The sequence below is a fragment of the Vigna umbellata genome, chromosome 2 (genome assembly GCF_029865625.1).
Source record: "Vigna umbellata cultivar VRB3 chromosome 2, Vumbellata_1.0, whole genome shotgun sequence".
NCBI classification, from domain to species: Eukaryota; Viridiplantae; Streptophyta; class Magnoliopsida; order Fabales; family Fabaceae; genus Vigna; species Vigna umbellata.
The window spans coordinates 3,146,433-3,171,995 of NC_142166.1; the positions used below are offsets into that span (position 1 = coordinate 3,146,433).

The 25,563-nt window shown below is 31.3% G+C and overlaps 6 protein-coding genes and 1 non-coding gene across 8 annotated transcripts; 5 read left to right on the plus strand and 2 right to left on the minus strand.

Moving 5' to 3' along the window:
• On the minus strand, positions 1-74 carry TRNAT-AGU (transfer RNA threonine (anticodon AGU)). The gene has a single exon. It is a non-coding gene; the product is annotated as a tRNA-Thr (tRNA).
• A 249-nt stretch (positions 75-323) lies between these two features.
• On the plus strand, positions 324-4,057 carry LOC124836977 (protein DEHYDRATION-INDUCED 19 homolog 7-like). 2 transcript variants are annotated; one of them, XM_088105759.1, is made up of 5 exons: positions 324-503; positions 610-746; positions 1,271-1,348; positions 3,052-3,319; positions 3,721-4,057. In XM_088105759.1, the coding sequence occupies exons 1-4, from the start codon at positions 434-436 to the stop codon at positions 3,313-3,315; spliced, it is 549 nt and encodes a 182-aa protein (XP_087961885.1). In that variant the 5' UTR covers positions 324-433; the 3' UTR covers positions 3,316-3,319; positions 3,721-4,057. The 2 variants fall into 2 exon arrangements, with proteins under 2 accessions (XP_087961885.1, XP_047168211.2); XM_047312255.2 differs by having other exon boundaries at positions 325-503; positions 3,052-3,311.
• A 5,816-nt stretch (positions 4,058-9,873) lies between these two features.
• LOC124833087 (pathogenesis-related protein 10-like) lies at positions 9,874-10,594 on the plus strand. Its single transcript, XM_047307466.2, has 2 exons — positions 9,874-10,069; positions 10,204-10,594. The coding sequence occupies exons 1-2, from the start codon at positions 9,889-9,891 to the stop codon at positions 10,494-10,496; spliced, it is 474 nt and encodes a 157-aa protein (XP_047163422.1). The 5' UTR covers positions 9,874-9,888; the 3' UTR covers positions 10,497-10,594.
• Positions 10,595-13,140: 2,546 nt separating this feature from the next.
• LOC124833077 (protein LlR18B-like) lies at positions 13,141-14,216 on the plus strand. Its single transcript, XM_047307457.2, has 2 exons — positions 13,141-13,409; positions 13,669-14,216. The coding sequence occupies exons 1-2, from the start codon at positions 13,229-13,231 to the stop codon at positions 13,962-13,964; spliced, it is 477 nt and encodes a 158-aa protein (XP_047163413.1). The 5' UTR covers positions 13,141-13,228; the 3' UTR covers positions 13,965-14,216.
• A 2,111-nt stretch (positions 14,217-16,327) lies between these two features.
• On the plus strand, positions 16,328-17,168 carry LOC124833080 (major strawberry allergen Fra a 1.04-like). Its single transcript, XM_047307459.2, has 2 exons — positions 16,328-16,599; positions 16,734-17,168. The coding sequence occupies exons 1-2, from the start codon at positions 16,416-16,418 to the stop codon at positions 17,015-17,017; spliced, it is 468 nt and encodes a 155-aa protein (XP_047163415.1). The 5' UTR covers positions 16,328-16,415; the 3' UTR covers positions 17,018-17,168.
• Positions 17,169-18,937: 1,769 nt separating this feature from the next.
• LOC124833079 (melanoma-associated antigen G1-like protein) lies at positions 18,938-22,382 on the minus strand. The gene is made up of 6 exons (XM_047307458.2): positions 22,178-22,382; positions 21,838-22,084; positions 20,164-20,316; positions 19,831-19,942; positions 19,601-19,715; positions 18,938-19,232 (listed from the first exon to the last, which is right to left on the minus strand). Exons 1-6 carry the CDS (start codon positions 22,223-22,225, stop codon positions 19,197-19,199), a joined length of 711 nt encoding a protein of 236 aa, XP_047163414.2. The 5' UTR covers positions 22,226-22,382; the 3' UTR covers positions 18,938-19,196.
• Positions 22,383-24,296: 1,914 nt separating this feature from the next.
• On the plus strand, positions 24,297-24,874 carry LOC124833081 (cytochrome C oxidase biogenesis Cmc1-like protein). Its single transcript, XM_047307460.2, has one exon. The coding sequence runs from the start codon at positions 24,412-24,414 to the stop codon at positions 24,670-24,672; it is 261 nt and encodes an 86-aa protein (XP_047163416.1). The 5' UTR covers positions 24,297-24,411; the 3' UTR covers positions 24,673-24,874.
• The last annotated feature ends 689 nt before the right edge of the window (positions 24,875-25,563 follow it).

Below are 25,563 nucleotides of genomic sequence, written 5' to 3' on the forward strand. Positions count from 1 at the left end.
TGCTCTCGTTGAGAGTCGAACTCAAGACCTCCCGCTTACTAAACGGGTGCTCTAACCAACTGAGCTACGAGAGCCACATGCTATTATAATAATCATTACTCAAAATATATATATATATACTTCGTTTAATTTTTACATACATTAATTAAGAAGAAGTTTATTTTTTGAATAGGATAGTTTTACAGTCATTTTTACTAAAATAATTACATTTAAAATTATTGATTTTAATTTAAAAAAAAATTGCATAGCTAATGTAGTTTTTATTACATATTTTGATATAGACAATGATTTATACAATTATTATTATATAAATAAATCCAAAACACATAAGCTTACTCTCTCCTCTTGCCGGTGCCACAATAAACTCTCTCTCTCTCTCTATATATCTCTCTCTCCGACGTACATTCCTCGCTGTTTTTGATCTTAGGGTTTCATGGACTCCTCAAATTCGTGGGCTTCCACGCGCATCTCCACCTCTTCACGCCGCCATCATTCTCGATCTGGTCTCGCACTATCTCCACTCTCTTGATTCTGTTGTTTGAATTTGAAAAAACGTTTATTATTGGATAGAAAATATTATGATATAGCGAACTGCAATTGTTGTTGCAGATCTGTACATGGAGGAGAGTGAAGGGAACGATGATTTAAGAGCGGAGTACCTCTGCCCTTACTGCGCCGAGGATTACGACGTCGTTTCTCTCTGTTGCCACATTGACGAGCACCATCCTATACAAGCCAAAAACGGGGTCCGTTTCCCCTTTCTTCTTTCCACTTACCAATTACCGACACAACCTCTTAACTTAATATCAAGGTTTAAACTTATTTTAATCCTTCTAATTAAAAGAAAAAAAATTCGTGTTCCATTCATGCTCTACATATACTTCTTTAATCACTTTTAGATGTAGTTATAGGAACTTAAGTCATTAAAAATGTATATTTGTAGAGATTAAAATAAGATGTTTTCAGTGTTGTAACTATATAATATGTAATGTTTACGGGTATAAAGTTGAAAGGAGTAGTTAAACATGATGTAAATTAGTGATCATAGTAAAAAAGATAAATAAATTATGTATTTTTATTACCACTCTCAATTCCTTCAAGTTCTTCAATGAGGATGAGCGAGTGAGTTTGTGGGTGGGTCTGCTTGCTAACTCAACAGCAATATTGGTTCTGTTATGTTCTGGCTCGCATTATATCTTTTATTAGCTGATTGCTTGTTTCGCGCGCTAAGTCGTGTTTCTTAATTGTTGCTTGGTGCTTGCGTCTTCAGGTGTGTCCTGTTTGTGGCAAAAAGGTAGGAATGGATATCATTGGACATATTACCACGCAACATGGGAGCTTCTTGAGGATATCCTTTTTGCAATTTGGTTCTTATGTTTCTTGATTTTGGTGTTTCTATTCGTCTTTGCTTCAGTGATTTGATAATTTTAAGTTGACGGTTCAGTTGTTTGATGCTCGTGAAGTTTGAAAAGTCGTGCACGTGTTTAATAGAGGAAATATGAAGTGAAATGAATGATTTTTTTGTGAAAAGTTAAAATTAACTTACAGACTTTAGCTTTTTGAAATGTAGGATATTATAACTTTTGAAATGGTTGTCATCCATAAATTGATTTTAACTTAGGAAGGAAGCTTGATTCATTTTATTTTCGAATTTTTTCCTTCCATAAACATTTAAACTATACCAAAATTTGTTGATGGATAAAATTTCAATATCCATGCATATTTCCTTTTAATAAAGGAAAAGAGAAAACAAAAAATTAAACCTGTAAAATGTCATGTGAAGAGTTTTCATGTGTCTTCCCGTCATTATGAATGGTCAAGTCAGCAGCTACTTGCGGAGTAGTGAATGTGTGATAAATTTCTATGAGCCAATTTGAGTATGTTTCTATTAAGCAAGCATTAGTTTATGTTGTTTGAAATGAAGAACAGTGGTACTCGACTACGCATGTTTTATCTGATGTATTAGACTTTATCAAATGTGGCAAATTGTTTGGTGTAGTTATTCCTATGATTTCAACATTGTTAAATAATATATCATGTGTTGAATCTGTCCTATTTAGTTAACTATGTATGTAGAACAAGAGTCTTTGTGTTGGGATGACAAAGTATGCGCCGACTTTGAATATTTGTAAAATTAGCCACAAACGAGTAGAATAAATAGCCGCTAATTGGGATGAGTGTAGGATATCTAGACGAGTCTACGATAGGTATTTACTTGTAAATTTTGTTGTGGACGAGGACGTGTAGTATACTATAGTACTTATCCTATACCTATTTTATTTTTATATGGTTTTGCTAACTTAAACCCATTTTGTGTTTTAGAAGGAGTAAGTTAGCAAATACACCTTGGATGTGTTTTAAAATTTTTTAGTTATACTTACTAAGTCATTTTAAAAGATAAGTGGATATAAGTTAGCAAGCCTGATTCTCCCATTTGCAAACTCACCCACTTATATACTTAGAAAGAGTAATTTACCAAGTTTCACATTGGGTGTATGTTAAAAAATTTGCAGTTATAACTTGCAACCTTACTCTTTCTAAAAGAACAAGTAAGTGTAAGTTAGCAAAACCTATTAAATAATATAAACATATTCACGCATTCAATTTATTTCGTGCTTTTGGAGAAACCAACAGAAATGCATGTTAACAATAGCATTCTATGTTTTGAGTGCTATAACAAATAACAGAAGGAATCAACTATATCCTTTCATTCAAGAATTAATTTTTATAATTAATATTTCTTTTATTGATTTATATACAAGGGAAGTGTGCAGTAATGGGAATGAGAATGAATATATAGGTATTCAAATGGCACAGGCATGAAGGTTAAAGTTGTTTATCCACACACCATAGTGACAAATGCAATTTTTTTTTTAAATACGGGCAGAGAAAAGGGTATGAATACAATAGTACTTTACCTAGTCCCTATCCATTCTCGTTCTTATGGGGAAGGTGAACCCAAATCGTATTTCCTATCTGCATTGCCTTGGTAGCTTTCTGATTTCAAGTACTATTCATTTGGCCAAATGATTTTCCATAACCAAAGTTTACGTGCAGCGTAAAAGGAGGGTTAGGAAAGGAGGCTCTTGCTCTACACTTTCTATGTTGAGGAGAGAGTTACGAGATGGAGCCTTGCAGTCACTTCTTGGAGGTTCTTCATTCATAGCTTCCTCCAATTCTGACCCTGATCCTCTGTTATCATCTTTTATGTTCAGCCCACTTGTTGCTGATGAGTCTTTGAGTGCAACACTTCCTGCTTCCATCCAAGGTGCTCTTGTAAAAGAAAACTCAAAAGATCATTTCTTGGAAAGGTAGGAAGGTTGATACCGCTATCTTATTATGTCCTTCTATTCTTGAAAAATTAATGGGAAACATTTAGGTTGTTTGTGTAATAGTTATAGTATTGGGTGCGTCTTATGCTCGATATGTGGTTAAATTTGTTACCGTTTTCTTTTTAAAAACTGACTGATAAAATTCGATCTGCATTCAGGTATTCATGAATTGGAACCTATATGTCACATTTTGAATACGTATTTGAAGTTAGATTTATCGAGATATAATGAGTAATTCGATCTGCATTCAATAGTTGTGATTAGTGGAATAACTTGAACTGTTATGATCATTTTAGCATCGTGTCACCCTGCTTCGAAACCTTTTCATTCATTTTGTTATTCACAACTATTCCAACACTTATAGTCTGACAATGTTATGTTGTTACAGAAAACCTAAACAGTTACAGCTGTCAGAAGAAGATAAAGTAGAGAACGCTCGGAGGTTTGAATTTGTGCAAGGGCTTCTGTTGTCCACCATTCTTGATGATAAATTATGACTGCATTTGTAGCTCGTATGCCATTATTGTATTAGGAGCTGGAGCTGTAAGCACGAGAGAGAGAGAGAGAGAGAGAAAGAGAGAGAAATTCAGAACGATACGAAGTGGCGGTAGTTATATATATGTATTGTGCTATAGTTATGTTCATAAATGCAACGTTTTTTTATCCTGCTTGTCTTCTATGTTACTTCCGAATAACCATTGGGAATAAAATTCGTTTCACTAGCACGAGCATATGGTGGCAGTAGAATTTATAATTGTACATCCCATTCAGTTTTAAGGATTGTCTCGTCAGACTTTTCTAGATGATCCATAAAAAAGGCATTACTTGAATTTTTCTAGCTTAATTTTAGCAGTTCTGCCTGGCCAATTGGTTGAATTTTCTGATTGGTTATCGAGACCAAAGGTAAAGTTAGTTATTAATTGAAGGTTTCAAAATATCTGTTTGTTTACATGGCATAATGGGTACGCTTAAGATACTTTTGTATACAGAAGATGGTAGCTATAGTCTGTAGAAAACTAGATAGAGTGCCAATTAAATGTCCATTATCTAATTGAACAATATTATATGATCGCATTCTTGTTTTAATTTCACTCTCATCCTTGATTATCATTCTAATAAATTTTAGATGAATTTCTCTTTTAATTCCACTCTCATCCTTGATTATCATTCTAATAAATTTTAGATAAGAAATTCATCACCGAGTAGAATACAATAATTTTAGAAAATAGTTTTTAAAAATAATAAGTGAAATTAAGAAGTGTGTTTTAGTTGAGGTTTTAATTCTTATTTTTTTATTCTCTTAAAGCATAGTTTTACTTTATTTTAAACTCTTAATTGAATTAGTTGTTATAAACCTTTGAATATATGTTTTAGATATAAAAGAAAAAAAATGATTTAACAATTCTTTTAAAACAAAATACCATTAAATCATCTTTATTAATTTTATGATTAATGTGAGTATATATATTTTTTTCTCACAATATCAGAACTGAAAAAGTACAAAGAAAACAAAATTATCGCATCATTTATTATACGTATCATCTCAACATTTACTGAACGACAATTACTTTTTAGGACCGCGATATTCCAACAACGCATATTTAACACTGTTTTGACAACGCCACGTGTCGTTCTTTGATTGGTTTGTTTTAAAAATAAATTTTTTTTAAAACCTACGAAACGGAAGTCCGTAACCCTTATTTTTACTGAAATTCCGAAAATAGCTCTTTCTCTGTTCCATTGGAAACGAAGGTGCGTTCTCTTGGAAGGTCGAAGATCGCGTTTCGTGGCGCTTCACTTTGTTCTGTGTGCGTTCGTCTTCGAAGCTTCCATCTTCGCTGTCGTTGTCTCGCTCTCTCGCTCTATCATTTTTACTTTGTCTGCAAGGGATTTGTTGACCAAAAAACCATACAAGTGAATTTAAGGGTCATTACTGGTTGGGAGGTTATGTTTGATGACCCCAAGAAGTGGGGAAGAAGTCATTCTTACTGAGGGGACCAAGTTGGACAAGTGCAGAGCTAATCTGCAGAAAAAACATTGTCGTAATCGTTTACAGTGGCCTCGTAAACGATTACACGAGAGAAATAACTGTTTTGTACAGAAAGTTGAACTGAAGTAGTCAGTTGTAGTGTCCTGGGTGATCATTGGCAAAAACTGTTAATTTAAAGCACAAGTCCACTTGTATTTACTTGGTGTTGGTGTTTGACTGGTGGTAGAGGGTGGTAGGTGATGGGAGGTGACCCCAAGAAGTGGGAAAGAAGTCATTCTTACTGAAGGGACCAAGTTGGACAAGTACAGACCCAATCTGCAGAAAAAACACTATGGTAATCGTTTACAGTATCCTTGTAATCGATTACAGTGTCAAAAAAGGTGTAAACTTGATTTCTAAGGCATAATTTGAAAGGTCTTTGAGTATAGATTCCAACAAAACAAGAATCAACTCATTTGGAGTTCGGTGGAGAAAGTTATGAGCAAAAGAACAAGCAAAGGTGAGAGTTGGCAAAAATATATGAAAAGCTAACTTGAAAGAATAAACTGTACCAACTCAGATGTCCAAAAATTACAAATTAGTAGTCATTGGAAAGATTTTTGAGTCTAGTTTCTAATAAAAAAAGAATCACATCATTTGTAAGTCGGTGGAAAAAGTTATCAGTAAAATAGCCAGCAAAGGTCAAAGTTGACAGCTTGTTATCTCACCCAAGTTGCTCATCTCATAAACATTGTTTTTTTCCTCCATCATGAGGTGCCAAAACATCACTTCCCACCATTGAAACACCAGACCAGCCTAAGAAAAGTGCAAAAGTGCTTAAAACTCACCTTTTTGGCCAATGGTGACCCCAGTTCACCTGACTGAGTACCTGTGTTGGACTTTCTGTACAAAATCCAGTTTTGTCTCGGGTAATCGTTTACAGTGTCCTTGTAATCGATTACAGTGTCAAAAAAGGTGTAAACTTGATTTCTAAGGCATAATTTGAAAGGTCTTTGAGTATAGATTCCAACAAAACAAGAATCAACTCATTTGGAGTTCGGTGGAGAAAGTTATGAGCAAAAGAACAAGCAAAGGTCAGAGTTGGCAAAAATATATGGAACGCTAACTTGAAAGAATAAACTGTACCAACTCAGATGTCCAAAAAATACAAATTAGTAGTCATTGGAAAGATTTTTGAGTCTAGTTTCTAATAAAAAAAGAATCACATCATTTGGAGGTCGGTGGGAAAAGTTATCAGTAAAATAGCCAGCAAAGGTCAAAGTTGACAGCATGTTATCTCACCCAAGTTGCTCATCTCATAAACATTGTTTTTTTCCTCCATCATGGGGTGCCAAAACATCACTTCCCACCATTGAAACACCAGGACCAGCCTAAGAAAAGTGCAAAAGTGATTAAAACTCACCTTTTTGGCCAATGGTGACCCCAGTTCACCTGACTGAGTACCTGTGTTGGACTTTTTGTACAAAATCCAGTTTTGTCTCGGATAATCGTTTACAGTGTCCTTGTAATCGATTACAGTGTCAAAAAAGGTGTAAACTTGATTTCTAAGGCATAATTTGAAAGGTCTTTGAGTATAGATTCCAACAAAACAAGAATCAACTCATTTGGAGTTCGGTGGAGAAAGTTATGAGCAAAAGAACAAGCAAAGGTCAGAGTTGGCAAAAATATATGGAACGCTAACTTGAAAGAATAAACTGTACCAACTCAGATGTCCAAAAAATACAAATTAGTAGTCATTGGAAAGATTTTTGAGTCTAGTTTCTAATAAAAAAAGAATCACATCATTTGGAGGTCGGTGGGAAAAGTTATCAGTAAAATAGCCAGCAAAGGTCAAAGTTGACAGCATGTTATCTCATCCAAGTTGCTCATCTCATAAACATTGTTTTTTTCCTCCATCATGGGGTGCCAAAACATCACTTCCCACCAGTGAAACACCAGGACGAGCCTAAGAAAAGTGCAAAAGTGCTTAAAACTCACCTTTTTGGCCAATGGTGACCCCAGTTCACCTGACTGAGTACCTGTGTTGGACTTTCTGTACACAATCCAGTTTTGTCTCGGGTAATCGTTTACAGTGTCCTTGTAATCGATTACAGTGTCAAAAAAGGTGTAAACTTGATTTCTAAGGCATAATTTGAAAGGTCTTTGAGTATAGATTCCAACAAAACAAGAATCAACTCATTTGGAGTTCGGTGGAGAAAGTTATGAGCAAAAGAACAAGCAAAGGTCAGAGTTGGCAAAAATATATGGAACGCTAACTTGAAAGAATAAACTGTACCAACTCAGATGTCCAAAAAATACAAATTAGTAGTCATTGGAAAGATTTTTGAGTCTAGTTTCTAATAAAAAAAGAATCACATCATTTGGAGGTCGGTGGGAAAAGTTATCAGTAAAATAGCCAGCAAAGGTCAAAGTTGACAGCTTGTTATCTCACCCAAGTTGCTCATCTCATAAACATTGTTTTTTTTCTCCATCATGGGGTGCCAAAACATCACTTCCCACCATTGAAACACCAGGACCAGCCTAAGAAAAGTGCAAAAGTGCTTAAAACTCACCTTTTTGGCCAATGGTGACCCCAGTTCACCTGACTGAGTACTTGTGTTGGACTTTCTGTACAAAATCCAGTTTTGTCTCGGGTAATCGTTTACAGTGTCCTTGTAATCGATTACAGTGTCAAAAAAGGTGTAAACTTGATTTCTAAGGCATAATTTGAAAGGTCTTTGAGTATAGATTCCAACAAAACAAGAATCAACTCATTTGGAGTTCGGTGGAGAAAGTTATGAGCAAAAGAACAAGCAAAGGTCAGAGTTGGCAAAAATATATGAAACGCTAACTTGAAAGAATAAACTGTACCAACTCAGATGTCCAAAAAATACAAATTAGTAGTCATTGGAAAGATTTTTGAGTCTAGTTTCTAATAAAAAAAGAATCACATCATTTGGAGGTCGGTGGGAAAAGTTATCAGTAAAATAGCCAGCAAAGGTCAAAGTTGACAGCATGTTATCTCACCCAAGTTGCTCATCTCATAAACATTGTTTTTTTCCTTCATCATGGGGTGCCAAAACATCACTTCCCACCACTGAAACACCAGGACCAGCATAAGAAAAGTGCAAAAGTGCTTAAAACTCACATTTTTGGCCAATGGTGACCCCAGTTCACCTGACTGAGTACCTGTGTTGGACTTTCTGTAGAAAATCCAGTTTTGTCTCGGGTAATCGTTTACAGGGATGCTGTAAACGATTACCAGACCCTTTTTTCAACACCCTCACTCATCCCTTGCAGAGGTTGCTCCTCCAACTGATGAGGGGTCACCCCACATTCCTTGGACACACATCACATCACCAACCACCCTCTCCCACCACTGAAACACCTGGACCAGCCTCAGACAGGTGCAGAACTGCCTAAAACTGAGCTTTTTTTCCAATGGTGACCCCTGTTCACCTGGCTGACTACCTGTGTTGTACTTTATGTACAAAATCCAATTTTCTCTCGGGTAATCGTTTACCAGGATTCTGTAAACGATTACCAGACCATTTTTTCAACACTCTGACTCATCCCTTGCACTACTTCGTCCCCCTACTCATCACGGGTCACTCCACACTTCTTGCGTTTACATCAATGACCAACACCCATCTCCCCACTCAGAATTTGATCAACTCCTTCCCATTAATTACCATTAATTTTACTGAAAATGGTCTCGTACTTTTCAAATTCTTATTATAATGTTGCGTTCATTTTTCAATCACTACTTTTGTCATTATAAGTGAGATTAACACAAAGTAAAAATGATAGAGCGAGAGAGCGAGACAACGACAGCGAAGATGGAAGCTTCGAAGACGAACGACAGAGCGAGAGAGCGAGACACAATATGGAAGGGTTGAACAAACTTCTTTCCCACCCGAAACCGCCCAAACCCAATTCTTTAAATTTTAACGAGAGAGCGAGAGAGCGAGAGAGCGAGAGAGCGACAAGGGTTGAACGAACGTCTTTCCCACCCTAAACCGCGAAACCCAATTCTTCAAATTTTAACCTCGAAATCCCAAAATACCCCTCGCCCCGTAACCCTTTCTCTGTTTTATTTTCAATTTATTTGGCCAATCAAGAGCTGACACGTGGCGTTGTTAAATCTGTGTCAAAATTTCGTTGTCCAAATAACATTTTCCTACTTTTTATAGGCTCCTTTTTTTTTTCATCTACCTCATTTCTCATACACACACATTTTATATGTATTTTTTTTTATCAAATGACTAATTACTGTTATCACTTCAGTGCTCTCATATTTTCTCAAGAATCCACTACATTTTATGGTGGGTGAACATGACTTCAATTGCAGAAAAACCACAACTTGACTAATGAGTCAATCTTTTTTTCTAAATATTTTCTTTCCACCAAAAATTATGCCAATGGAGGAGAGACCCCACCAAAATGGTAGAAGTATACCTAACCATCACACATGGCCAATGCAGGCCACCCTAGCCGGCAGCCACCACTGGTATATAAATAAAGACTTCCCTTTCCACATATCAGCAACCAACACCAACATCTTCTCACAACAACCACATCACTGTCATGGGTGTATTTACTCAGGTTTATGACACCCCTGCTGCTGTGCCTCCTGCTAGGCTTTTCAAAGCCATGACCTTGGATTTCCATAACCTCTTCCCAAAGCTTGTGGATAGCATCCACAGTATTGAATTCACCCAAGGAAATGGAGCTCCTGGCACCATCAAGAAGATCACCACCATTGAAGGTCAGTAAATATAAAACGCTACCTTTTAATTAATTCAATACATGGCATAGCACATACTTACATAAGATTCTAGAATCGAACGTTGTTGTGTAAAAGAAACTTGATGAATGTGAATGAAATGAACATGGGAGCAGGTGAAGAAAGCAAGTATGTGCTGCACAGAGTTGATGCAATCGATGAGGGTAGCTTTGTGTACAACTTCAGCATAATTGATGGCAGTGGCTTGCCTGAGACATTGGAGAAGATCTCATTCGAGAGCCAACTGGTAGAAGGCTCCAATGGAGGAACAATTAGGAAGGTGCATGCCAAATATTTCACAAAAGGTGAAGCTGTTCTTACTGAGGAGGAACTGAAGGCTAACCAAGCCAAGATCCAAGGTCTTGTGAAGCTCGTTGAAGGCTATCTTCTGGCAAATCCTCATTACTGAACCTCTTTGCAGTAAACCATTCAACCCTTCATGGATATCTGCATGCAGACTCACCAATAAATTAATAATATTTTTTTAAACTTTATAGTATTATAGTTAAAAATCCATGTTACATTCTGTGAGATTGAATGAAGAATAACTTAAGAGTCATAACATACTTAATAAACCTACAAAATTAGGTATAAGATAAACCAGAACACGTTAAGAACTTGAATATTTCATGCAGAAAAAAAATAGACATGAGGTTAGCAGTCAAAACAAAATGGCTAGTTAATGCAATGAGTTACTTAAACTTAATTTTGATGAAAGATATAATTATAATTGAAAATGTTTCTTATATATCATTAATTTAAACAAATACCATATACATTAGCAATAAAAAACAAATCAATGAATTTGATATATATAGGTGTGTGCGTTTGTTTCACTTAATTAACACAGCTGATAAATAAATATTGGAAACACAACGGAACGAAAGGAAATGAATGTTTATTGTAACTTTGTCTTAAAATATGCTTAAAATGAGAATCTCAAATATTATGAACACCCCAATTTTTATTATCTATTTTAATGTAATAAGTAGCTTGTTAATACATAAACACCTTATTTAACTAAACAATATAAAAAATTAAATTAACCAGATTAGAGAACACATCTTTGCTTGTGAATTTAGAAACTTTGCCGTCCATCAACTCTTTGTTCTTTGCTTCAGTCAATTTCTAACTTTTTCTGGATTATCTTCATAGTATAATTATAATTAAGAGATTAAATATACTAGTTCATTGTATAATTAAGTACAATTTTAAATTAAAAAATGTGTTTAAAATTATGCGTATGACTCAACACAAACCGTGCATTCGCGCGCGCACACATATACATATATATATATATATATATTTCATGGTCGGCAAAGTTACATTGTTTCTATCATTTGGTCAATTTGGACAAAGTCCACATTTGATGACAAATAATTCGATCGAAGGATGTTGGTAACATATATCTTTTAATGTTATTCTTTTCCACATAGGATATTAATATCCTTTTATACAAAATTTATGTAAAATTTGTTCAATTATGATAATTTTTTTTATTAATTCATAATAGGATTTGCTTTATTTAATGAAACTCTTCGGATTTTTATTATATTATAACGAGCATGGTAAAATAATTTGCTTTTTAATAAATTGTGATATTTCTCGAGGGATATTACGTTGTGAGCATGCAGCTGTCAATTAATTGCTAATCAATTATTAGTTAAACTAAATTCTATTATTGATAATAGATTTAATTTAATCTAATGAATTAGATTCGTTGACTACTATAGCAACTATTTTTTTTTAAAATGAGAATATTTCTTGGTATATCTTTTTTATTATTTTAACGTTTGATGACATCGAACTTGTTGAATCATTCTGAATACTACAAAATTAATCTAGATATATCTATCAGAGTAAAGACAACGTACAAGTAAATAAAATGAGGAATTATTTTATGAAAGATAATCACATATTAAGTTTTCACAAATAATGTAAAAGAAAAATCCTTAGAGAAGAAAATAAACTTTATTCTATTACCAATATATATATATATACACACGCACACGCAAAAAATAAAGTGGCATCAACATAATTATCTGAAAAAAAAATCAATAAAGCCGTGATTTCATTAACTTAATAAACTTCTTTATTTAAAAATAAATAAATAAAGCCGTCTTTGAATTCACATGAATTTTATATCTCTAATAAATAAAGGTTTAGGTAAAAAGGCAAAAAGTTATTGACTATAGGATGTTCTAACCAGAATAATAATAAATCTTTTTTACATTCCACTCTAATTAATACACTAAGTGTTTGAATCTTAAAATCTAACTCCGAGTCTAATGTACTTTCTTTAGACTTAAATTTTTATTTCAATAATTTGCACAACGGATATTTATATTAAAACTTTATATAAGTTACGAAAATAAAATTTCATTTTTAATTAGAAATAATATTGAAAGTGTATAAAGAATCACATCTAAATTTTCATCAGAAGTTTGATTTCACTCAAACAGGTTAATTTTTGTCATAACCTTGTTGGGTTCTTCATTTTATTGAAGTCCACCATATTCTCATTGGGTAAGAATGTTCTAAGGTATTATAAATATGTTTGGATGCACTTATAGATATTTAAAAATGTAAAAGAAATTAATATTAAAGCTGATTTAGCATAAGTTAAGAAAAAAACAAATTAAAACTTTCATAAATTAATTTTTATATGAAAAGGTTTATTTGCAAGTTCTGTTAGGGTTGATCGATCTGTATAAGAGAAGAATCAACTATGAACTATTTGACATTTTCTTTTTAATATTTTCTATCATTAACTATACATAAAATCTACTATGAATTCATAAAACATTAAAAAAGGTACATGATTGCTAGCATTTTGATTAGAGAATAAGATGTACTGATACTTATTCCACCTTTTGTGACTAATTCTTAGTCTTCATTCACCTAATCTCATTATAAAACTTGGAATATACTTCATGATCCAATAATTAAATGAACATCGTGACGAGCACCATGGAGAGTGAAGTTGTTGAGATAATTGAGTAGCATTTATGAGTAAGAATGGTAGCTGGTGTGAGGCTATAAATACCATCTCTCCCTATACCCTAAACCACATCACAAACCAAGCACACTCTAATCTCAGAATCTGTGTTAATTAATTTTTGTGTGTTTATATTATCGATCATGGGTGTTTTTGCTCACGATGATGAGAACTCCTCTACACTGCCTCCAGCAATTTTGTACAAAGCTCTCACAAAAGATTCAGACATCATCATCCCAAAGGTTATTCCTGTCATCCAGAGCATTGAAATTGTTGAAGGAAATGGTGGACCTGGAACCATCAAGAAGCTAACAGCTCTTGAAGGTCAGTGTGTGTGTGTGTGTGTGTATAGACATTAACAATGTTAACTCTCGTTTTATGCTTTACTTTTAGCTTAATGTGTTTGTGTATTATAAGCTGAGAAGTGTTTGTTTTGATTGTGTATACATACATACATGATTACTAATTCAGATTGGTTTTATTAAGTATGTGAGTAATAAAAATAAGAAAGTTGAACATCATATCAAGATATTCTATTAAGATTTTGGGTTTGAGTGGTATTAATTTATTATGATGGTTGCAGGTAGCGAAACGAGTTTTGTGCTGCAGAAAATCGATGCAGTGGACGAAGCTAACCTGGGATTTGATTACAGCATAGTGGGAGGACCAGGGTTGCATGAAAGTTTGGAGAAAATCACACTTCAGACAAAGGTTGTGCCTGGTCCTGATGGTGGTTCCATCTCCAAGGTCGCTGTCAAATACCACACCAAAGGCGATGCACCTCTCTTAGAGGCAGTGCTTGAAGAATCAAAGGCCAGGGGAACCGGTTTTTTCAAGGCTGTCGAGGGTTACGTTTTGGCAAACCCTGCAGAATACTAGATTCATCTGCTTCTTCAAATTTCTCTCTTGTCGTACGTGGCTTCTTGCGTTTGGTCTTGTTTGGTTTAATTTCCTTGCGAGCAAGTGTTGGTTTTATGTAACATTCTTAAATGTTACGGTGATATCGGTGAATTTGGTTGAGTACTGTAATACGATCGAAAATCTACTTGTCTTGTTGGTGTTGATGTCGATCTCCATATCTGTATTCTGTAATACGCAAAGGAATAATCTTATACTGTGTTGCAATTTCCATTTCATGCTTTCGATAACAGCTATTCAAAACACACACATATGATTATCTTAATTAATGAATTATACAGGATAGAGTTTGCTTATGATATAAACAACCAACGTGTACTCGTGTACCTAAACTTATATATAAACTAATCATCAATAATGAAGCTGAAAAAGATAAATAATTCTAAGACTTTTGGAGAGAGGGCATTAAATAATCTGACATAGAATGATAATACTATAATGAATAATATACAGGTTAATTATGATAGTTGGTTTTCTAGGATAATAATTGTATAAGAAATGTATGGAAAGAAATAAAAAGATGAAGCCTCTCCCTTTACCAACAAGTCATATCACAGATATCAGAAATTGCAAGAAAGGGAAAGTTGAGGATTGGACAAAATGAAAACTTCAATAATTAAGAAAGGAATAAAGAATATAAGACTTTGTATGAAATGGAAGATATAGGGAGTGGATAAAATGAACTTTCAAGAATCAAGACAAGAATAAAGAATACAAGAAATCCACAAAATGTAAAAAGAATGATATAAGTTAAGCTTCATAGTTAAAAATTTAACTTTGCAACAAACCAAATTGGAAAAATATGATATTGCTGTAATTTTCAGAATTGAACTCTAAAATCACGTCTATTATAGATTTATAATAACGAATATAAAAATTTATAATAGTTACAAAATTTATTATTACCATAATTTTATGAATTGAACTTTAAAAACACTACACTCTGTCTTAATTTATGATAATGTCCTAAAATTTATAATATAATGTTATCTTGTTATACCAAATGGAATTAGTGAGATAATAAAGATGCCCTGAAACTAAAGTTGTTTATTTCATTTTTTAAAAATAAGACAATATGATATGTGTGATAGATAATCATTTAATTTGTTAGCAACAAATTATATTATTTAAGTGTATTTCTCATATAGTTCAGATCGTACCAGTAGTTTTTTTGCCATCTTATCTTTATAATTCCTTTAATATATTTTGCACAATGCCCTTCACCTAAGCCTATTTGCAAACAAGATACAAAAATTAAGAACAATTATATATATATATATTGAAAAAAAATAATTAAAAGATATTTTTAACAAAATCTGTATTAATTTTACATTAATTAAAAAAATTTGATACTAATAATCACGAAAAGATAACTTATATAAAAGATTATATCAGTTTGTACATCCATTTATTTATGTATTACTTAATTTTTGTAGACATGAGACTCAAAATTATATATAAATTTTTAATAATTTTTCAATAGACTTTAATATAAAGTGCGAATCTTACCAGCATGTCAATGTTTGCCAGCAACTTATTATACTATATGAACTTTAATTTATGTTCATTGCTTAATTGCATACTCAATGTATCTTTCTAGTTAGAAATTTATACTTATTCTTTCCCTCTTTCCCTCTTCTATATGTATATGTCTATATCTAAATATTTTTTTTTTGCAAAAAGTAAAAAGATTAATAAATAAATGTGATATTGTTCAAATTTAATACTGCAAAACATAGATATTTTTTCGTCAATATCAATTTACAATAAACAAAATTATAATTACATGAATATTATAGCAAACAAATTAATAACATTTTAATAAATTTAAGCAACAATAAATATATAAATAAAAAAGACTTAAATATTTATCTTCACTAGTTGGTTCAAAAGTCAATTTAAGTATTTTTAAACAGTATCACATCGTGTTCATGTACACGTACCATTTTCCATTCCTGGAAAATAAAAAGATAATCCTAATCAACATGGTTACAAAACCAGTTGATAAACTTTTTTTTAAGGTACAAACTAAGTAGAACTTAATCTGCTTATAGTTTAAATAATTTATGCTTACATTAGCGTATATATAAATTAATACACAGTAATCAAGCTTGCATAGACTAATATTAGACTAATATTCTCTGATAAAGTCTTGGAGAAGGAGCTGGTTTTTTAAAGTTTAGATTTGACTTTTTCATTAATTAATTTATCATTTCTGCAAATTAGTTTAAAGAGATATTCAAACTAATTTGAACATTATAATTTGTTTGCGTATTAGGGGAACTTCCCACTTCCCATGTCCATATAAAATGCCATATCCACAATCAACAAACTCACACTCTCTATCAGCTAATCAAATTCTTCTTCTTCATATAATTTCTTGCCCTAACCCTAAATTTGTGTCAAAAGATCATGGGAATTGTCACTACAGAAAGTGATCTAGTTTCTGCAGTGGCACCTGCAAGACTATACAAAGCCATTGTCCTTGATTCTTCCAATTTTTTCCCCAAAGCTTTACCAGACTTTGTTAAAAGTGTTGAAATCATTGAAGGAGATGGAGGGCCAGGAACCATTAAGAAGTTCAGTCTTCCTGAAGGTGAACTGAGTTTATGTTTCAAATAAACCTTATATCATCATTGACAATATTTCATCATGTAGTCATGGATTTACATATGATCAAATCGTGAACTTTTATGATAATTTGCTATGTTTGATGGTATATATGATCAGGGTATGTGAAGCAAAAGGTGGATGTGGTGGATGAAGATAACTATGTGTATCAGTACACAATAGTTGAAGGGAATCTTCTGACAGAGCCATTGGAGAAGGTGTCTAATGAGTACAAATTGGTGCCAAATTCTGATGGAGGATGTACTGTGAAGGCCACACGCAAATACTACACAAAAGGAGATGCTGAACTCACACAAGAGTTTCTCAAATCTACCAATGAGATGTCTGCAGTGTTTGCCAAGGCTGTTGATGATTATCTTTTGGCTAATCCTGATTACAACTAAAACATGCTTTCGTCTGTGGATTATGTTGCTTCTGTGTTCTTTCCATCACTTTATTTCATTGAGAAGTGTGAGATTATGTAAGACTTGTTTGTGTGTATGCATGTATAATAATGTTGTGAAACTATAATGATAATAATATAACTTTTGTTCATCCTCTAATTGTTGTCTTTAATTTTTATGTATATCATATTCAGAAGTTTACTTCCTTTATAAATATAAACATTTTAGTTTTAATAATATCTTAATTAATCTTTAACTTTTATCTTATTTGTAAATAGATATTACAAACTTATTATAAGTGATGATTGTTTGAATTACAATGTTATTATATGTTTACATCTATCGATCATAAAAATTCAAATTATATTTTTAATTTAAATTTTAATATTTTATAAGTACTTATGTCCTCCTTTTAAGGGCAAGTTAAGTGTGGCAAGTCAGAAGATAGTAAGTGAATTAAATAACAAATTAAAATGTATTAACGATCTAAAAATGTTAGTACATGACTCAATAAACTCTATCAGCATAATTAACACTAAAATTCAAGGAACAAACAGATATGGTTAAAGGCTAAATTATTTATTTGCAAAAGAGATTTAAGAGAGTTAATTTTTTAATTGAAAATGTGTTAGGGTTGTTAATTTAGAAAATCGAAGCTAAATCTAAAATAGGTCTTGTTTTCTTTTATAATTATGTACAATTAGTAGATTTTATTTTTCTTGGGATAAATACATTGTAATGGGACCAATCTGTTTTTTCTAGAATACTGAATAACAGTAAAAGATAGAATTTTTTTTTCCAGAAAAGTCACCTCACATTAATTAAAGAAAATGAAAGAAAGGAAATTGAGAATTGAAGAATGAAGAAAAGAACGTAGAAGGGGAAAATAAACAATAAGCAAGAAAAAAGGATAGATAGAGGCTCTTTCTTTTTCTTTTAGAAAAGTCACCACACAACAAAGAAAGAAATTGTAAGAGAAATGAAGCTGAAGCATTAAGAAAGGAATAAACAATATGAGAAACATATAAGAAAGTTAAACCATTCTTTTCTTGTCTTAAAAAAAAAAGAATTTGGTGTTTTCTAATTAGCTTTACTGCATGCTTCTTTCTTACAAAGATTGAATAAGACCCTTCGCATCATTTTACATTATTAGGTGCAGTCAAATATAAACTCAAATCAAATTAAAACTTTAAAGTATAAATCTAAATAAAATTATACTCTAAAACATTACAATAAATGTATTTAATTGCTAACTCAAGTAAATTCCACTGTCATAGCAGATTTTACTCACATGTGATTTTTTCAATAGATCTGAATGCTGTTGAGGTTTCTTCCTGCATTCCATGGTTAATATAAAAATGATTGTCAGAGATGTTGTATGTATACATGTTTCTTTCATTTATAAACTAGGCTTGAAATTGTCATTTAATTATGCAGGCCGCATCTATAATGGAGCATCCTTTATGGTAATATAAATGTTTTTATTATCAATTTCTTTTTATTAAATTTTATAATCCATTTATATAAGTTTTTGTGCTTGTTAATCAAATTTTGTTAATCAAATTTCGTAATCTGATAGAGTTTTGAACGAATCCGGCATGTCTCAAATTTCATACATTTCATATTCCATATATAACAATAATTTATTTATTTAATATATATTTTATAGGAGTAAAATGAAAATGGCAGCAAAAGGTGGGGTGGGGTGCAGGAAGGAAGAAAACAATGGAGTGCGAGAAGAAAACCCCATGCTGATTCCTGTCATTCAGTTACTCGTAGGTTAGAATGGACTCATTGGGCCCAAACGGGTCAAAAGTTGGTCCAAGATAATACAGATATTCATTTGAATACCTTGTTCAACTAGAAGATTTAAAATATAAAATAAAAGATATTTAAAATTATAAAAAAAAACACCTTAAATACATAAAATAAGATTAAACTTAACCTTTGTTATATACACAATCAGCTTCAAATTTACAAAACTTTCATCATTGACAAATCTGAACCTAAATCTTAACACCTGCACATTTCACTGAAGACAGGATTTAGATGGAGATTCTTGAAGAGTTCAAGGCTTAAAGTTAGTAATCAATTGGAACCATGATCTCATCTCTATTTCTCTACTATTGTTTTTTATCAGCATAACTATATCCCAGTTGAGAGAACGAAGAACTAGCTCTTAGGCAGCACCCACTGTAGTATTATCCTGTACAATCTGCAAGAGAAACATGTTTCAGATAGACACAAGTAAAATAATAGGATTATCCAAAACTAAAAGTAGTACATGATATTTACATTGATCAAGAACTACCATACAATCTTAACTTGTTTCAATAAGTTTCTCGTGTAGCTTATCAAAATAAGCTCTCTCTGTTTTTTTTTTTTTTTTTTTTTTTTTTTTTTTTATGGCATAAACCCTAGTGTGATAAGAGCTTAATGAATAAGCCCTTAGTGAAATTGTGTCTTCAATTAAATCTGCTATTATTGCGCAACATTAGACTGAGTTTATTTTTATTTTTATTTTTTATAAAAAAAGAAAGAACTAACCAAAAACTTATATGATTTACTTTTCAAAAACACTACCTGAGAGATGTATTCCTTCACCCTGTCATTCATGGGTGCATCTAAAGCTCTCTCAGCTAGCTCATAATATAGGGTATTGCCTTCAGGACCATTAACTTTGTCTTTCTGTAAATACCTACAAAGTAAAGGAAGAATAAATAACTACAACATTGCTTGTCCCTGGAAATCAGAAGTGTCACAAAAGGCAACAGATATTATGGTTTAAATCCATCACATCAAACAAATTTCACCTTTGCTGAACAAGAAGTTCCAATGCCTGCTTAACATTTCCAAAGACTGGATGACTTCCTTCATTTTCACCCAAGGCCAAACCCATCCTCCTTAATTGGCTCCATAGAATGTCTGCAGTTCCCTCACCAGGAGTTCCATAGTGTTAACTTTCACTAAAGTTTTAGGCCAATAACAAGCAAAATGAAAAAGAAAGCAGAACCTTGGTATTTACAACATTTGTCTAGAGACATCAAGGTAGTAGTAGCATTGACTTCAATATAAGTTTATGAGGTGGATAGAGATATATACATGTATAATTTTAGCATTGTGACACTAAATTAACAATAGCATACCTTCTGGAATTTTGCCACCAGCAAGATGGACAATACTAATCACGACAAAAGTGAATCCAGATAGATGAGCAGTTTTCTCATCCACAACATATTTTTCATATACATCAGGAGGAAGTTGACTTATGAGAATGTATGATTTTGGATCTGTCCCACCTGAAAGAACAAACATCATTAAACCATTAGAAGAAAATGAAGATGGCAAAACCTAAAATATTGTTGGAAAATTCTGGGGAACACAACCAGCTTTGAACAAGTATAAATCAATCTGTGCTCAAACTGTCATTAAAAATTCACAAATAGAACTCAAAATTTTCAACAACCCGATCATTACAATGGAGTGTGAGTTATAGGTTTTGTTTGATTAATAAAATAAACACCTATAAAAGAATAAAATAAAAGGACAAAATTGATTAAGCTCTTAAACAACTTATGCACTTCATCGTTCATAGAAGAGTTCTCATTTAACTTCTCCAAGAACTGATTTTATCTTGAAATGTGATAGACATACAACAAATCATATAGCAATTAGCACATCATTTTTTTTGTCTACTATTGCTCTTTGTCACATCATTTATTATATTTCTAATGTCTCTCTCTTTTCATTCTTAGAACATCGCCCCTTAGGTGCTTAGTAAGTTGCTTAACAAATTTTTCCATAGAAACATATTATGTTACCGCGCATTACTTGAGTGAGTTGTTTAAACAAGCAATGTCAAGGTTATTAAACTCGAGAGTCTACACAGACTCTATTTATAGATTTTTCTCAAACTTGTAGGAAAATGTAAAAAGAACAAATAATAACATATGCACATAGCATGATACTTTTACACAACAATAGTTCAACATTTCAACTCATAACAAAGACAAGAATCAGACTACAATAATAAGTTATGATAGTACATTAGTGCAAAGTAAGATTAAAGTCATATATATGACCTACTTATATATAAATTCATAAAAGCACAAGTTCTTAAAATGAAAACATTTCAGAAAGGAGCTCATTTCTACAAACAGTTTGATTCTTAATAAAATACCAATACTATAGGACCAATGAAGGAAAAGAATTATACAGATATCAAATTCGTTAACTCACTTGCCGACTCGAGAGTTTATGCAAGTATACAACTAAAAAGAGTTTCCTCAAGTTTACTTAGAAAAGTGTTCGATAGTATGTTAACTCGTTTTCTCTACCTAGGATCATAAACTCATAATTAGTTGTTCGTATTAATAACGATGCCTCTGTTAGCATGGAAAAGAAGGAAGAAGCATTGAAATAGTGAGGAAAATGATGTGCATTGTTTGGAAATGAAGAAATCAAGGCACGAAGGAATAAAAAGGTGAGTTTTAATATTAAATTTTATTTCACAACAAAATTTACATTCTCTTTTTTAGTTTTCAAATATAATTAAAGGTAAAATACGTAAATGAAAAATCCCTTTATATATATATATATATATATATATATATATATATATATATATATATATATATATATAAAATAAATTACATGATTATTTGATAAAAATAATTCTCTTTTAGCATACTCATAAGATAAGTTTAAGCTTACAAGAGAAAGTGCATTCAATTTCTTTGCATGAGTGATGGAAAAGCTATATCCTAACAGAACCATAAATAGAATGAAAAGAGAAAAGAAGAAAAAGGCGAAATGCTCACTCTGTTGGGATGCCCGAGTTTGGGCTTTGGATGAAGGTTGTGCCCTTTGAAGCTCCTTCATTTCATACCCAAATACGGAGGAAAGCTTGTCCTTAGCTTCATTGATAACAAAGGCAGGAAGGCTACGCTGATGGTAGTTCTTCGTAACGACTTGAGTGAGTTCCTCTCTCTTAATAGGGCACCCTGAAGTATGATGGGTTTTGAAAAGCACATACCTAATCACTTCCCCAACAAGCTTATCCTTTTCCTGAAAAACAATTCAAACAAGAGCATGCCCTAATTCTCAGAATGCCTGCATTTTTAAGAGAGGATGATGCGAAGAAAGGAAAAAGCCATTCACCTCCTTTGAAATCCCGAATTGAGCGAAATCTTCTGCATCATTCGCCATACTTCAAGCGCGTGGTGAAAAGGGGATGAAGATGAGGAAATCCAAACCTCAAAGAAGGTGAAAAGGTCGAATCTTTTTACCGTTTTTTTTCTTTGAATTCGACTGTGCTTGGTGGTTGCAAAATAAATTAGGGATGTCGGCGCCTCCTTGGTGAATCTACAAGTCTTCTATCTTACAGTGGCGGGAGAAGATCCTTATATATTTATTATTATTATTATTATTCATAAAAATTTAAATATTATTGATATACCTTAATTAAATTCCAAAATTGTTTCCATTTAAACAATTTTCATTATCTATTCGAATATTTGAATGTTGGTCGGATTTAAATTTAACTTTTTTTATAATAATTGAAATGTTTAAAAATTGTGTTTCAATTGAGATTTTTGTTTGTTTGAAATTTGAGTCACTTCGTATATTATATAAAAAACTCTTCTTGAAAAAAAAAATGAAACTCTAATATAAGACTTTTAGTCTCCATATCATTAGACTTTAGTCTCTAATTTTTTTAGTTTTCTCTTTCTTTAGCTAATGATGGTATAATTAAAATGTCTATATAATAATAATATAGTATTAGAAACTAAAATAAAAATTATGTATTTGTAAAAGACTAAAATAAGAAATCATCGTATTTTTGAGGTCTAAAATAAGAAGTATATATTGTTATTTTTATTTCATAAAGAGGATTATAGTTGTTTAAAAGAGTTGTTTATTAGAATGATGATTAAGTACTAGTTCACTTTTTTTTAATGGATAATTTGTTTAATAGTTCTTCAAATCTTAAAAAGTTTTAGATTTTGAATGGTGAAGAAATACTATTTGCACGTATTTAAAATATTATTTTCTTAAAAGAGAAAATCTATGTATTTTAAATATTTTTCATTTTTCCACAAAAAAAAATACCTAATTCAATTTCAATTATATATTTTTGTTAGTTTTACTTGACTTGTTGAATGAGATTTCAAAATGACCTATCGACCTATTTAGATCATTTTACTTTTACAAATTAACATTAATAAGATCATAAATTACAAACAATTTTCTAAGTAAAAAAGTATATTCGATTGATTATTGTAAATTTTCAATAATACTAAATATTAACGTAGTTTTTCAATAATGACAAATATTTTCATAATTAAATACAACGAAAAAAAAAGAATTGTATAATTAATAAAACTAATTTAGTTAACATTTTTTTTTAAATAAATTATTAGTGTCAACAAAAATACGCTTAAATGTTAATCAACTTTAGTGTAACACGTAAATATGTAATTATTTAACTTATTGGTAGATATGTTGTTTTGGTTTTTAGTTCAGATAATACATTATTTGTTTTCCAAAAAATTATATCAATTTTCTCTTAGTTGTTGCATTTTTTTTTAGTTTAATTCCTATAAATATATTTCTTATTTTAATATTTAGTGAAATCACAAATTAACATAGCAATTCTTTTTATTTTAAAACTGACAACTTTATTAATTTCATAGCACAGTTATCACTATTAAAATTAACACAAGGGTTAAAGATAGTAATTTAAAGGAACTAAAATTTTGTTGAGTTAATTTATTAGATTTTATTCTATATATTAAAACCATAGGGTTTTAAGCCTTGATGATTTAATTACTTAATGTAGATTAATATTTAAAAGATAGTAACTTTTGAATTAATAAATAAACAAAATTTAATCTCAATGTTAAAATCATAACCCAATTATTTATGATATTATTTATAATATATTAAACTGTTTGTATTTTTTATTAATTGATTTTTTTTAAATAGGTAATGTCACATGTATGGTTATATAGATTTATCAATATCTGCTAAGTTTTAATGCTAAATGAAAGACAAAAATAAAATTTCTCTGTGTAGTTAAAATTATGAAAACTAAATTTCTTATTTGGATATGTTAGTCAAACTTGGACAACTAAATTACAAAAATAAATTAGATTGTACTAACCTAAAAACCGAAAATTAGAAGTAAATATAAAAATTAGTTTATTAATTATATTTTCTCACATCAATGCTAATTATAATTATATTTCACTGATATATATATTTAACTATATTATTTTATTAAATATAATTACATTCGGCGACGTCGTTTCAGTCTTTCTTGGTTTAGAGTAACTACAATTGGTAGTGAGAATCTGCATGCTCAATTGTGCGATTTAGAACGAACGAGAAAGATGAGAAAGGAAGACACGTGCGAGCGTATGGAGAACGCTCTGCGAGAGTGCCACCGTCGAATTCCGGCGGGTCCAAGTCGCGACTCAGCGTGTCGCCACCTTAACCAGGCGTTGGCCTTGTGCCTTGTTTCGTCGGCGTGTCCCGAAGAATCGGAGGCGGTGCGCACCCTTTGCTCCACCGCCGGCACCGCTCTGAAGCGCCAGCAATGCCAACAGGCTCAGTTTTCTCTCTCCCTCTGCCTCTCTTCTCACCAACAATAGCTTATTCCCTAACCTAATTTTTGCTACTCAATTCTGTATAAATTTTTGGGAATTTTTAGCAACGCTTATTCATTATTCATATTGATTTAAATTTGATCTGTATCCGGCGGTGAATTTATTGTCTAAGAAGAAAAATTGTTTGTCAGTGATGTTTTGTTTGAATTTGCTTGATTCAAATAAAATTGAAGATATTTATGCAGCAGAGTTGAATAATTTGAAAGCAGACTCATAATTTATCTGATTCAAGTGAAATTGGGGGAAGCATTTTAGAACATATAAATAAGTGTAAAATAAAACAATTTTTGTGTTGACCTTCAACTCAAAATTATTAATCAAGCATATAACTTAATTAATTAAATTAATCTATATTTTAAAATCTATTATTGATTTATATAATCATTATTTTCACTTATAAGAAACTTTTATATTAATATTGTATAAACTTTTATTTGTTTATTTTTCAATGTAACATGTTATGAATACATTTTTATTCTCATTTTAACGTATTTCTAACTTAATTTATTACGAAAAATTGTTATTAATATTTAATTATTAACCCATTAAATTGTGTAATTATTTTTTTTTACCATCAGACATATATTATTTTAGTTTGTGCAATGGACTTGACTGTCTATTTTGTACAATATATATAATAAGTAAATATTTTATATATAAATTAAAATTTGATACAATATTTTAAGTAAATAAATAATATTTTTATTTATGCTAAATACTTATATCATGACAGTCATTTTTAACCATTGATTTTTTTAAAATAAATATTAAATTTAATTTAAAAAGAAAGATAAGTGAGATATATATTAATACATTTAAGAGGTTAACTATCTTAATAGCCACAAAAAATACTCTGATTTAATGTAGTTATTGAGT

Bases quoted from the DNA above. Each gene is read 5' to 3' on its own strand.
- LOC124836977 (XM_047312255.2), top strand. From the start codon at position 434: ATGGACTCCTCAAATTCGTGGGCTTCCACGCGCATCTCCACCTCTTCA. The intron at 747-1,270 runs GTCCGTTTCCCC...TTGCGTCTTCAG, and splicing joins CTATACAAGCCAAAAACGGG to GTGTGTCCTGTTTGTGGCAA. The intron at 1,349-3,051 runs ATATCCTTTTTG...ACCAAAGTTTAC, and splicing joins AACATGGGAGCTTCTTGAGG to GTGCAGCGTAAAAGGAGGGT.
- LOC124833087 (XM_047307466.2), top strand. From the start codon at position 9,889: ATGGGTGTATTTACTCAGGTTTATGACACCCCTGCTGCTGTGCCTCCT. The intron at 10,070-10,203 runs GTCAGTAAATAT...ACATGGGAGCAG, and splicing joins GAAGATCACCACCATTGAAG to GTGAAGAAAGCAAGTATGTG.
- LOC124833077 (XM_047307457.2), top strand. From the start codon at position 13,229: ATGGGTGTTTTTGCTCACGATGATGAGAACTCCTCTACACTGCCTCCA. The intron at 13,410-13,668 runs GTCAGTGTGTGT...TGATGGTTGCAG, and splicing joins GAAGCTAACAGCTCTTGAAG to GTAGCGAAACGAGTTTTGTG.
- LOC124833080 (XM_047307459.2), top strand. From the start codon at position 16,416: ATGGGAATTGTCACTACAGAAAGTGATCTAGTTTCTGCAGTGGCACCT. The intron at 16,600-16,733 runs GTGAACTGAGTT...ATATATGATCAG, and splicing joins GAAGTTCAGTCTTCCTGAAG to GGTATGTGAAGCAAAAGGTG.
- LOC124833079 (XM_047307458.2), bottom strand. From the start codon at position 22,225: ATGGCGAATGATGCAGAAGATTTCGCTCAATTCGGGATTTCAAAGGAG. The intron at 22,085-22,177 runs GTGAATGGCTTT...ATTGTTTTTCAG, and splicing joins AATTCGGGATTTCAAAGGAG to GAAAAGGATAAGCTTGTTGG. The intron at 20,317-21,837 runs GTGAGCATTTCG...TTGTTCTTTCAG, and splicing joins AACTCGGGCATCCCAACAGA to GTGGGACAGATCCAAAATCA.
- LOC124833081 (XM_047307460.2), top strand. From the start codon at position 24,412: ATGAGAAAGGAAGACACGTGCGAGCGTATGGAGAACGCTCTGCGAGAG.